Source organism: Mesoplodon densirostris, chromosome X, assembly GCF_025265405.1.
Source record: "Mesoplodon densirostris isolate mMesDen1 chromosome X, mMesDen1 primary haplotype, whole genome shotgun sequence".
NCBI classification, from domain to species: Eukaryota; Metazoa; Chordata; class Mammalia; order Artiodactyla; family Ziphiidae; genus Mesoplodon; species Mesoplodon densirostris.
In genome coordinates, this window is record NC_082681.1 from 105,367,451 (window position 1) to 105,381,673 (window position 14,223).

Sequence of the window (14,223 nt, forward strand, 5' to 3'; positions counted from 1 at the left end):
GATCCTAATAATAATAATAATAATAATAATGTAATGTCATTATTGTATCAGAGAGAACCAGGGACTGGTATAGAGTATGTTGTGATAGAAGTTAATTTGTGGAAAAGAAAGAAAAGTTACATCTTGTCACATAAGGCCTAAATTTGTGGTCTATTAAGTCTGTACCCATCAAGTTTTCTTTAACCAAGGAGATTCTTTAACCAAGGAGAATATTGGAAGGATAACTTGCTATTGATGTACTATTATGAATAATACGTAGACAATACAACATAAAAGTTAAAGGTTTCATATATTTTACTGGCTGGAAAAATACATATTATGGGTAAAATCCATATGTTTTTTGGTGTCAACATGATCAATATTCCCACTAATCTCCATTAAATATCATATAATAAATGGATCACCTAAAATAATACAAGAATAAGACTTGTTCTTTTTTCTGTAATTTTAACTCCCTCTACAATATACCCTTCTAATGGTTACTTATGACCACTTGCTCACTCTTTAAGGCAGATTTGGTTCCTCTAGGAGACGTGACCACAGCCACCCTTGCATCCCACCTGCTGGTTCTTGGTCTTTCTCATAGCAAGCTGACTCAGGACAGGGTCAATTCTACCTTCCTTTCCCTAGATGCCCTTCCAGGTTATGCACAGCCATTGTACCCATTCCCAGCTTATTGGTCATTTTTTTCCCCTTGACTGAAGTGAAAACGTTTTCTTCTGGAAAAAAACTGTGGAGACCCTGGTTTTATAAGTTTGATGGCTCTTATAATAACATCATTTAAAACAAGCAAAAAAAAAAGTCCTTCCTAAACCAGCTACATGTTTTACACTATTCATATGTTTAGGAGTATCGCTCTCTTTAATTTTCACTTCTTTCATCCCTTCTGTAACAGGATCTTCTTTTCCTTTGGGAAGTCTTACCTGCCATTTGTGAGGATGAGGCACACGAGGGTTACAGGAATCTGTCTTGGGGCTCCATGTATGCTTCCTTACTTCAGGGCACCACAAATCAGGGTCCTGATTAACGTGCAAGTCTCCCCTGACTGCTGAGTTGGATGCGCCATCTCACAGCCACCTGCGTAATAGGAACACTCTTGATGACTTGGTCCCTCACTGATGGTCCCTTCCTTCTTAGCCCGGGGGCCCGTTTTGCTTCTTGTATTTTCCTAGGATATAACGACTACATTGAGGAATGTTTCCTCTCTCTCCTTATTCTCACTACCTTCTTGTAGGAGTTTATGGGAATCTGCACACTAAATCATCCCACAAGGATGTAAGACCCTCTCTTTTTAGGGTCTTTCTGATATTTTAAAATAAAGATTGGAACTTGTGACAGTAGTTAGGACCACTATACAGGAGCAGATAGCCTGTGTTTACTTGATTGATGGGGCTCACTGAAGAGGTTTTTACACCAATTTGCAAGGGACAAAAGATGCCTTTATTTTGATTTGCTTTTTATTCTTGTTAAATAAAATGAGAAATAACTTGCAAAATATTAACCTTAAGAAGAGGGTAGTTTGTTGGCAATATTTCAACATACATATGAATAAGCAAAGGTGACTTATAAAGAAAAATGTGTACTATTCTAATCAATAATTATTGTTATCATTCATACTGCCCTGCCACATAATTCTCAATTTAAGTATTTATGTACACACCCAGATAAAATTTAAACTCCTCCAAGAAAGAGGAAAGTTTTATCATGTATTATAATTTTATCTAGGACACCCAACAAGGGCTTTTCCCATAGTGGGGCTTTCATATATATGTTATTGTATATGCAGAGATGTATATATACTAAATGTATCACATATATAATATACGCATATATCTTATATATATCTTCAATATTTTCATATATTACACATATACTAAATCTACCACATATATCTACTATATATTTACTCTATATCATGTATATATACTTAATATATATTTACATATTTTGTAATATACACCTTACATGTATGCATCTTGTGTAGCTTATAAGATATGCATTCATGTATTATAGTTCACATATATCTTATAATATCTTCATATTTGGTGCGATTCTTATTTTAACAGACAATTATTTTCCCTAGGAAGCAAAAGCCAAGTAAAAAGATCTGGAATCTTTAAAAGACCCATGTTTAGACTTTTAAATGTTAATGATGCTATGAATTCCTAAGCTGTGTGCTAACCAAACACATTATTAAAAGTGCTAATATTCAAATGTTGTGAAAATCACCGGCTGGGACCACAACAGAGGACTCTGGTTTGCAGGGTAGCCCTCATCCTGGGGACACAGGGTGAAACAAGGACGCTGGAGCAGAAGGTGATGTGATGTAATTGTGAAAATTCTCCCTGCAGCAGGATACAGATTCCTCCTCTCACTTAGTCTGATGCCGTAAACAGGGTTCATTTCACCCAAACCGGAGGTCTCCTCATTATCCCTTCACACCCGGCAGACACAGCCTCTGAAGCAGTTTTCTGCGGTGCTTGCCGGTCCAGACGGGCATGATTTGCTCGGATGCTGAGAGGTGAAGGGGCGGAGCCCGCGAGGCTCCCTCGTGAAGTTCGCAGGCAGGTCTCCTTAATTCAGTCACTTGCCGGACCTGCCAACTGAAACGGGCGTGTGAGAGAGAAAGTCAGCTGTCCAGCAAAGGGGCTGCAGTGCTGGCTTCATCTCGGCCTTTATCAAGTGCGACTGTGTTTTAATGCAGTGGTAGTAATTCCAGAGGGAAAGATGGAGCTGTGGCAACTTGTTTGGATCTAACATGAGGCTTCAAGACGTGCCTGGAGAGACTCGCGCTGGGAGGAGCATGCGTCTCTGGCCACGGCCTGTGGAGACGCTGCGTTGGCTGCTGTCTGTGCATTTGCACATTCTCAGCTGTGCTTGTCAGCTTGTCATCCTCAGCTGTAATTGCCTCTTTTCTAGCTTATTCTCTGATCGGCATCACCGGCACTGCAAATCGGCTTCCCACTGCACATGCTCCGTCAGCCTCTTGGTGATTTCAACACCCCAGGAGCCTTGATAAACACAGTCAGAGCACCAGCGTCCAGTTTCAACGCTGGAGAAATGGGTTCTCCTCCTCGCCTTTCCCTCCCTTCCTTCCTTCTCATTTTGATGGGCTTTGTCCATACAAATACGGTCTACTTCAGGCTAAAACTACATTCCACAGCACACCTTCTGGCCCCTTCGGTATCAAAAGTGAATTATCTTTGCCTTAATTTTCCCCCTTTGGTAAGGGGTAGGAGGATTAGTATAGGGAAGCCAGGCAGGACAAAAAACCAAATTCTTCCGCATTCCACATTTTCCTAAATGGATTACTAAATGCATATTACCAATCACACCATTTTGTTTAGGCAAAACAGAGAGAGAGAACATCAAGCTGTTGTTATACACTACTAATTACGGATGAGAGAGGATTAAATTGGAAGGAATCTCACTGCAGGAAAATGGCAAAGGAAAAAAAAAGCCTAATATTGTTATTATTCAACAGAGACAACACACAAAGAAAACACAGTTTAAGCCTTTCTTCAAAGGAATTTTAGAGGTAATTTGATGGATTTTTACAATGCAATTATTATTATTATTATTTTTAAGAAACAAAAGTACATTTTTAAACAAAAGAACTCATGGAAGGCCAAAATCTCCCCAGCATGGACAGGAGAGAAAAGGGTCTCAAAAATTTCACAGTAAGGGGTTCTTTACTATGAAATCCCTGATTTCTGTCCCATTTTGGCTACCTCCTGCCTAGTATCCTCTATTCCCTTCTAATATCATAAGCTTTACACAAGCCATCTAATCAGGCATACTTCCCAATATGATTTTGAAACTCTGTTGGTCAGGCTAAATGAATCTTAGCCTACAATGTAGAATACATGTTCTCATGCCTCAGAAATGCATTTGTTCATTTTCAGGTGTTTCAAGGAATAAATTACTTTGCTGCTTGATGCAGCGTAACAGTTCCGTGCCTGTGTTCTTTATGCTGATTGAACTAGTCTGCTAAGTTTAACAGCCTCAGACCTCCCAACGCAGTGAATTCATATTATCTATCCCACAAACATGTGTGACCTGCGGAACTGACAAGGAAAATACTTGGGCCAATTGCCAGGTTTTCAATTTCTGCAAGTCTCCATCATTAAGGAATAAAATGATCCCTCTTTTAATTTAAACTAACAGTTTTAAAGTGGGATAGTAGAAAATAAAATTTTCTTACAATTTTTGAAATTATTTTGGCACACATACCTCATGCTTTACTTGATTTGTGTCCTATAATGTGTAATGCAGCTAGACTAAGACTTCCATGATCCCGCAATAAATAGGGAAATATAACTAATAATGAATATTTACAAAAATGGAAATGTTTCTTTAGAGAAGTTATGATGAGCTGAGTTTTGTGGGAAAACAAGCAGAGCAAGCTAAACGCTAATGTGATGTTTTTTTGTCTGCTAATGCAGATCAATCTGCCCCTAATAAAAGCCAGAGGGCTTTCCTGGTGGCGCAAATAAAAGCCAGAGGGCTTTCCTGGTGGCGCAGTGGTTGAGGGTCCGCCTGCCGATGCAGGGGACACGGGTTCGTGTCCCGGTCAGGGAAGATCCCACATGCCGCAGACTGGCTGGGCCCGTGAGCCATGGCCGCTGAGCCTGCGCGTCCAGAGCCTGTGCTCCGCAACGGGAGAGGCCACAACGGCGAGAGGCCCATGTACCGCAAAAAAAAAAAAAAGCAGTGGCAGAGGAAAGTTGAATATGATTTTAGCTCAGAGGGGAAGCACAGGTAATAGAAATCTTTAGATCATTTTCACACTTTAATTTTAGATATTTATCTCTAGTTTTCCCAAAATAAATACTGTACCATATCTATAGTGTTGTAACTTTTCCATATAAATCTAATGGTAACAGAGCCACTTGGATTTAATTCTTTAGAACTGGTGATTCATTGGATCATTTATTTCAAATTAATTATTGAGCGTCTACTACACACCATGAGTGCTAGGGGGGTTACAACTGTGATGGGACATTCACAAGCTGAGCCCCAACAGAGATCACCGCTTAGCGGTTTTGAGTTTGCACTATTTCTCCTTCTTCCAAGGCCGACAGTCATCCCAACCTCCTTGGACTCATAGCTGTCTCCATACTAGAGCTGTGATCTGTGGCTGTGGCACAGATTTTTCTCTTTGAGAAGAAGAGATCTTATTGGGGGTGAACAGGCCAAGGCTGCCAGCATCTCTACCCCAGAAACAAATGACACAGCAGATCCACCTGGGCAACTTAGAACACCAAAGTTTGGGCTTCAATTTCTCCTGAAGTTGGTTTGCAGGTCAGGAGGAGGTGCTCATATTCTAAGGAAAACCAAAATGCGTGTGCATCTTCCTCTTCACTCCATCTCCTTTCCTCCCAGCTAGGCTGTGACGTCTTCCCCCAGTGTTCTGCTGCAAGGCTTGCTGAGTAAGAACCTAGGTTTCAGAGGTGAGACGGTAGAAGTACTGTTCTGCTTGTGTTTTCCTTGACAGGTTATGTAGCATTCTGTTTGTTTTTTCCAGCTTCAGTGAGGTGTAGTTGACATAAAATAAACTACAGGTGTTTAAAACATATAGTTTGATAAGTCTGGGCACATGTGTATATCCATAAGGCCATTATCACCATCCAGATAATAAACAAATCAATGACCTCAAAATTGTTTCCTCATGTCCGTTTGATACTTAGCATTCTAAGCCCCAGATTCTTCATCTGTAAAACCAGTATGAACATAGCAACCTCATAATGTCATGAAAAATTCACAAAACACAGGTAAAGCGAACACTATATAGCAGGAGAGGGGTCTGTGTTAGATCCCTACCCCCACTTTGCATTAGTGAATATTCATGAATTGTCAAGTTCTTAAGTGATTCTACCATTTTATGCTTCTCATTCTTTTCCCCCAGTAAGAAATCTTTTCTCATGCTTATAACCAGAAATAAAAGATTCCTAGGTAAGCTCTATAGGAGGTCTTCTGAACTAGTTGGGGAGAGGAGAAAGCTGAGCATTTTGAACTACCCAGGCAGTGGATGGTAACTAAGGACACAAGCCCTACTGCTGGCTGACAGCTGAGCAAATGTGTGTGAGAGCATCTGGAAGGGAGGGGGCACATCAAGGGCACTGATGTCTCTACCTGAAGAGAGTCTGATCTTATATCAGTAGCTGGCACCAGGTATGGGGATTCACAAAATTCTGTCAGCAAGGAAAGTGCTATCTGGTTGAACAACATGCGGTAGAGAGGCAGTTAGCTCCCAGGAGGAAGCTGTGCTTACCTGAGTCCACATGGAATCAGTTCCTGTTTATTTCCACAGACATTCAAAGTAAAATGGCTGAGATGTGGCACTCATAGAAGAATAGATTGTTTCCCTGTACCTGTGTAGGAAAAGAAGGGAAGAAACTATCTTAAGGAATCCAGTTGCATGTGAGAAAAGGAAAAGGAATAGATGAGAACTATGTCATATTTTACAGACGTAGAAGGGAATCCATGGCTGACTAACCACTGCCTAGGTTGAAAACTGCCATTTAGAGAGTTATTTACAATTGATTCTTACTCCTTTTCTAACTATAAAAATGCACCTGTTTAAGTAATGTTTGAGCACCACATGACTCAAAGCAATGAAAGACTGTCCAAGTGGCATTTGGAAAATTTATTTTAAAAGCACCCTATGTTATTAAATGATTCATACCCCCAACACACACAGGCCTACAAATTATTTTAATTCATTGTTTTCCAACTTGGGATCTCACATTTCTAGCACAGTCCATTTTGATACTTTTTTTTTTTTTTTGCGGTACGCAGGCCTCTCACTGTTGTGGCCTCTCCCGTTGCGGAGCACAGGCTCCGGATGTGCAGGCTCAGCAGCCATGGCTCACGGGCCCAGCCGCTCCGCGGCATATGGGATCCTCCCGGACCGGGGCACGAACCCGTATCCCCTGCATCGGCACGCGGACTCTCAACCACTGCGCCACCAGGGAGGCCCCATTTTGATACTTTTTAAAACAGTCAGTATTCTGAAGAATCTTGGAGACTAGTAGAGTTGGAAATATTTTAAAAGCTTCAAAGACAGATGAAAAGCTATTAGATTCAACCATAAGAAATTGCCGGGGAGACCTTCAAGATGGCGGAGGAGTAAGACGCGGAGATCACCTCTTCCCAACAAACACATCAGAAATGCATCTAAACGTGGAACAACTCCTACAGAACACCTACTGAACGTCGGCAGAAGACTTCAGACCTCCCAAAAGGCAGGAAACTCCCCAGGTACCTGGGTAGGGCAAAAGAAAAAAGTATAAACAGAGACAAAAGAATAGGGACGGGACCTGCACCAGTGGGAGGGAGCTGTGAAGGAGGAAAGGTTTCCACACACTAGAAGCCCCTTCGCGGGCGGCGACTGCGGGTGGCGGAGGGGGGAAGCTTCGGAGTAGCGGAGGAGAGCACAGCAACAGGGGTGCAGAGGGCAAAGCGGAGAGATTCCCGCACGTTGGATTGGGGCCGACCGGCACTCACCAGCCTGAGAGGCTTGTCTGCTCGGTCGCCGGGGCGGACGGGGCTGGGAGCTGAGGCTTGGGCTTCGGTCGGAGCGCAGGGAGAGGACTGGGGTTGGCGGTGTGAACACAGCCTGCAGGGGGTTACTGCACCACGGCTACCCAGGAGGGAGTCCGGGAAAAAGTCTGGAACTGCTGAAGAGGCAAGAGACTTTTCCTTCCCTTTTTGTTTCCTGGTGCGCGAGGAGAGGGGATTAAGAGCGCTGCTTAAAGGCGCTCCAGAGACGGGGCGAGCCGTGGCTAACAGTGGGGACCCCAGAGACGGGCATGAGACGCTAAGGCTGCTGCTGCAGCCACCAAGAAGCCTGTGTGCGAGCACAGGTCACTCTCCACACCTCCCCTCTCGGGATCCTGTGCAGACCGCCACTGCCAGGGTCCCGCGATCCAAGAACCACTTACCCGGGAGAACGCACGGCGCGCCTCAGGCTGCTGCAACGTCACGCCTGCCTCTGCCGCCGCAGGCTCGCCCCGCCTCCGTACCCCTCCCTGCCCCCGGCCTGAGTGAGCCAGAGCCCCCGGATCAGCGGCTCCTTTAACCCCGTCCTGTCTGAGCGAAGAACAGACGCCCTCAGGTGACCTACACGCAGAGGCAGAGCCAAATCCAAAGCTGAGCCCCAGGAGCTGTGCAAACAAAGAAGAGAAAGGGAAATCTCTCCCAGCAGCCTCAGAAGCAACGGATTAAAGCTCCACAATCAACTCGATATACCCTGCATCTGTGGAATACCTGAATAGACAGCGAATCATCCCAAACTGAAGTGGGGGACTTTGGGAGCAACTGTAGAGGTTGGCTGTATGTGACGGACAGGTTTCTGGTTTTATGTTTATCTTAGTTTAATATTTAGAGTTTATTGTCATTGGTAGATTTGTTTATTGATTTGGTTGCTCTCTTCCTTTTTTTTCTTAATATATAGATATATTTTTTTTCCGTTTTCTCTTTTTGTGAGTGTGTATGTGTATGCTTCTTTGTGTGATATTGTCTGTATAGCATTGCTTTTATCATTTGTCCTAGGGTCTGTCTGTCAGGTTTTTTTGGTGTTTTTTTTTTTTAGTATAGTTTTTTTTTTTTTTTTTTTGCTGTACGCGGGCCTCTCACTGCTGTGGCCTCTCCCGTTGCGGAGCACAGGCTCCAGACACACAGGCTCCGCGGCCATGGCTCGCGGGCCCAGCCGCTCCGCGGCATGTGGGATCTTCCGGGATCGGGGCACGAACCCGTGTCCCCTGCATCGGCAGGCGGACTCTCAACCACTGCGCCACCAGGGAAGCCCTTTTTTAGTATAGTTTTTAGCACTTGTTATCACTGATGGATTTGTTTTTTGGTTTGGTTGCTCTTTTCTTTTTCCTTTTTTATTACATTTTAATTTTTAATAATTTAAAAAGATTTTATTTAAAAAACTGTATTTCTTTTATTTATCTTTTTCCTTTCTTTCTTTTTTTCTCCCTTTTCTTCTGAGCCGTGTGGCTGACAGGGTCTTGGTGCTCTGACTGGGTGTCAGGCCAGTGCCTCTGAGGTGGGACAGCTGAGTTCAGGACATTGGTCCACAAGAGACCTCCCAGCTCCACGTAATATCAGATGGTGAAAGCTCTCCCAGAGATCTCCATCTCAACACCAACACCCAGCTCCACTAAACAACCAGCAAGCTACAGTGCTGGACACCCTATGCCAAAAAACTGGCAAGATAGGAACACAACCCACTCATTAGCAGAGAGGATGCCTAAAATCATAAAAAGGTCACAGCCACCACAAAACACACCACCGTACGCAATCCTGCCCACCAGAAAGACAAGACCAAGCCTCATCCACCAGAACGCAGGGACTAGTCCCCTCCACCAGGAAGCCTACACAACCCACTGAAGCAACCTTAGCCACTGGGGGCAGACACCAAAAACAACGGGAATGACGAACCTGCAGCCTGTGAAAAGGAGACCCCAAACACAGTTAAGTTAAATAAAATGAGAAGACAGAGAAACACACAGCAGATGCAGGAGCAAGGTAAAAACCCAGCAGACCTAATAAATGAAGAGGAAATAGGAATTCTACCTGAGAAAGAATTCAGAGTAATGATAGTAAATATGATCCAAAATCTTGGAAATAGAATGGAGAAAATACAAGAAACGTTTAACAAGGACCTAGAAGAACTAAAGAGGAAACAAAGAATGATAAACAACACAATAAATGAAATTAAAAATTCTCTAGAAGAATCAATAGCAGAGTAACTGAGGCAGAAAATGGATAAAATAGTGGAAATAACTGCTGCAGAGCAGAATAAAGAAAAAAGAATGAAAAGAATTGAGGAGAGTCTCAGAGACTTCTGGGGCAACATTAAACTCACCAACATTCAAATTATAGGGGTCCAGAAGAAGAGAAAAAGGAAGGGGCTGAGAAAATATTTGAAGAGACTATAGTTGAAAACTTCCCTAATATGGGAAAGAAAATAGGCAATCAAGTCCAAGAAGCGCAGAGAGTCCCATACAGGATAAATACAAGGAGAAACATGCCAAGATACATATTAATCAAACTATCAAAAATTAAATACCAAGAAAAAATATTAAAAGCAGCAAGGGAAAAACAACACATAACATAAAAGGGAATCCCCATAAGGTTAACAGCTGATATTCCAGCAGAAGTTCTGCAAGCCAGAAGGGAGTGGCAAGACAAAATGATGAAAGGGAAAAAATAAATACTGTATGCTAACACATATATATGGATCTAAAAAAAAAAAGGTTCTGAAGAACCTAGGGGCAGGACAAGAATAAAGATGCAGACATAGAGAATGCACTTGAGGACACGGAGAGGGGGAAGGGTAAGCTGGGATGAAGTGAGAGAGTGGCATGGACATATATACACTACCAAATGTAAAATATATAGCTAGTAGGAAGTAGCCGCATAGCACAGGGAGATCAGCTCGGTGCTTTGTGACCACCTAGAGGGGTGGGATAGGGAGGGTGGGAGGGAGATGCAAGAGGGAGGAGATATGGGGATATATGTATATGTATAGCTGATTCACTTTGTTAAAAGCAGAAACTAACACACCATTGTAAAGCAGTTATACTCCAAAAAAGATGTTAAAAAAATTAAAGAAAAAAAATTGCCATTTGCCAAGTGAAAATCATTCAAATATAGGTGATTTTACATGGCTCATCCTAAATAATTTGGATTCTCTAAGAGAATCTTAGCACAGAGTCTATTTCTAGAAAAGCACAATTTATACATTTTGGGCTTTTTTGTGAAGCTCCTATCGATTATGAAGAAAAGGCACATGAGCAAGTCCAGCAGTAGTCACACTAATTTAGACCTGTGCAACTGTTCTTATGTTTTTTTCAAGCTACTGAAATAATATCTGCTCATTTGTTTTTTCTATAATTAAAAAAATATCATTGTTATTTATGTTTATCTACATTGAGTGACATGTCCTAATTGTTATAAGACCAAAGTTTCCCAGGGATCTCGTTAAATGCTGATTTCTGGGCCATGTTCCAGACATACTGAGGGTGGGGGTGTTTTAGTCAGCTATAACAACATACTGAAGTCTGGCTGGCTTAAACAACAGAAGATTATTTTTCATAGTTCTGGAAGCTGCCAAGTCCAGGGGATCAAGGTCTTGGCCGAGTTGGCGTTTGGTGAGAACCCACTTCCTAGCTTTTAGACAACTGCCTTCTCGCACTATGTTCTCACATGGCCTTTCCTTGGCATGTAGAATAACTATGAATATCTCTCGTCCTTTTTCTTATAAGGACACTAATTCTGTGATGAGGATCCCACCCTCATGATGTAATCTAAACCTAATTACCTCTCAAAAACCCCATCTTTGTGAATTTGTGCGGATATAAACATTCAACCTATAACAGGGTAAGAACATGGAATTGCAATTTTAAACAAATTTCCTGAGTGAATATTAAATGCATATTTTTTGAGACAATGTTATATACTTTTTATTTATCTTAATTTAAAATTTATAGCACTTAGATGTGGTGCATTTTACAACTGGAATTTTTAAAAAGAGGACTGAAAATTCAGCAAAGCTGAAGAATTTGCCAAGATCTGACAGCTGCAAAGTTCTGATTGATTTGAAATATGTGAATTCCCTCCCCTACATGTTTCAAGCCCTTTGTATGCCTATTAGTTTTCATCCTTCTGGAACCTTTTGCACATCAGTCTAAGTCAAATAATAGTAGCTTGAGGGCTTCCCTGGTGGTGCAGTGGTTGAGAGTCCGCCTGCCGATGCAGGGGACGCAGGTTCGTGCCCCGGTCTGGGAAGACCCCACATGCCGCGGAGCGGCTGGGCCCGTGAGCCGTGGCCGCTGAGCCTGCGTGTCCGGAGCCTGTGCTCCGCAACGGGAGAGGCCACAACAGTGAGAGGCCCGCGTACCACAAAAAAAAAAAAAAAAAAAAAAAAAAAAAAAGTAGCTTGACTGCATTAAGGCTGAAAAAAATATTGGCTACCTGAAAAGAACTGCTGTATTCTTGGAAAAATAGATGTGGTTGGTATTTCTAAGTATGAATCAAAAGTACAACAATAAGGGGCTTCCCTGGTGGTGCAGTGGTTGCGAGTCCACCTGCTGATGCAGGGGACACGGGTTCGTGCCCCGGTCTGGGAGCATCCCACATGCCGTGGAGCGGCTGGGCCTGTGAGCCGTGGCTGCTGAGCCTGGGCATCTGGAGCCTGTGCTCCGCAACGGGAGAGGCCGCAGCGGTGAGAGGCCCGCGTACCACAAAAAAAAAAAAAAAAAAAAAAAAAGTACAACAATAAGAAGTCACCAGAAACAACACAAATAGAGCCATCTGGACAATCTATTCTTCATCATGATACTTTGTCTGTTAGGCATTGGCTGTTGATAGGAAGATCATAGTTCCTCTGTTTACAAAGGCTGCAGTAAACTGAACCTGGATTTAATGACATATAATTTAGTGAACTCAAATTTTTAAGCGGGGGATAAATTGGGAGACTGGAACTGACATATACACACTACTAAATATAAAACAGACAACTAATAAGAACCTGCTGTATGGCACAGGGAACTCTACTCAATACTCTGTAATGGCCTATATGGTAAAAGAATCTAAAAAAGAGTGGATACATGTATAACTGATTCAATTTGCTATACACCTGAAGCTAACACAACATTGTAAATCAACTATACTCCAATAAAAATTTTAAAAAAAATCTGAACATACACAAAAGAGAACAATATTATGTGCCAATCTCAAGACTAAGGACTTCTAACACAAGGTCATGTTTAACTGACATAAAATATATGAAGAATTCCATCCCCTTTTGCACTGCCACAGATCAACTCCTATGCAAAGATTCTGGGGTAAACAATATAGGAAGAGAGAGCTCTGCCTGTTAGCCTCTGCTGATGATATTTGAGCTGTTTAAGAATATAATTTTTGGTGTAATAGAGCCAGCACCAGGTAAAAATATGTAAGTTTATGCCCTGCACTGTTTGGTATCCAATAAGTCACCTCCCCTGACATATTTTCACTATAAAACATGAAGGGATGGACCAGGTGATGTGTGGCATCATTTCCTGAAAAAAAATTTTTTTTAGCTAGATTAAGAAAGAAGACTCAAGTTAATGAAATTAGAAATGAAAGAAGAGATTACAACTGAAGCCACAGAAATAAAGAGGATCATGAGACTATTATGAATGATTATACAGCAACCAACTGGACAACACAGAAGAAATGCATAAGTTACAGAAATATACAAACTGCCAAGACTGAGTCATGAAGAAATAGAAAATCTGAATACACCTATAACTAGCATGGAGGTTGAATCAGTAATTAAAAACCTCCCAACAAAAGAAGACCAGGACCAGATAGCTTCCCTAGCAAAACTTGCCTAACACTTAGATAGGCATTAATGACTACAGTTAATTAAACTGTATTGTACACTTGAAATTTGCTAAGAAAGTAGATGTTAAGTGTTCTCACTAAACCAAAAAAAAAAAAAAGGTAACTATGTGAGTCCATGGGTGTATTAATTAGCTTGATTGTGGTAACAATTTCACAATGTACATGTACAGCAAATTATTCTGTTGTACACCTTAAATATACATAATTTATATGATTTTTGTCAATTATACTTCAATAAAGCTGGAAAAAGAATTAATGCCAATCCTTCTCAAAATTTCCCAAAATTGAAGAGGGAACACTTCCAAACTCATTTTATGAAGCCAGAATCACCCCAATACCAAAACCAGACAAATAAACCATAAGAAAATAATTATAGGCCAATATCCCTGATGAATATTGATGCAAAATTTATCAACAAAATACTAGCAAACAAAATACTAGCAAAATACAGCACATTAAAAGGATCATACACCATAACCAAGGGGGATTTATCCCTGGCATGAAAATATGATTCAACATATCAAAATCAGTAAATGTGATACACCACGTTAACAGAATGAAGGATAAAATTCACATGATCATCAGTAGATGCAGAAAAAGCATATAATAAAGTTCAACATTTTTTATGATAAAAATATCAACAAATTAGGTACAGAAGGTTATTACCCCAACATAACAAAGGCCTTAAGTGAAAAGCCCACAGCTAACATCATACTCAATGATGAAAAACAGAAAGCTTTTCCTCTAAGATCTGAAACAAGGCAAGGATACCCACTCCATTTATTTCTATTCAACACAGTGCTTCAGGTCCTAGCCAGA

At 41.5% G+C, this 14,223-nt stretch overlaps 1 protein-coding gene across 1 annotated transcript in view; it reads right to left on the reverse strand.

The window, feature by feature from the left end:
* Positions 1 to 2,428: 2,428 nt before the first annotated feature.
* Positions 2,429 to 14,223, reverse strand: part of CFAP47 (cilia and flagella associated protein 47) — a 299,411-nt gene continuing 287,616 nt past the window's right edge. Inside the window, 1 exon segment of the mRNA XM_060086541.1 lies at positions 2,429 to 2,603. Within this exon segment, the coding sequence (XP_059942524.1) occupies positions 2,429 to 2,603 (175 nt within the window).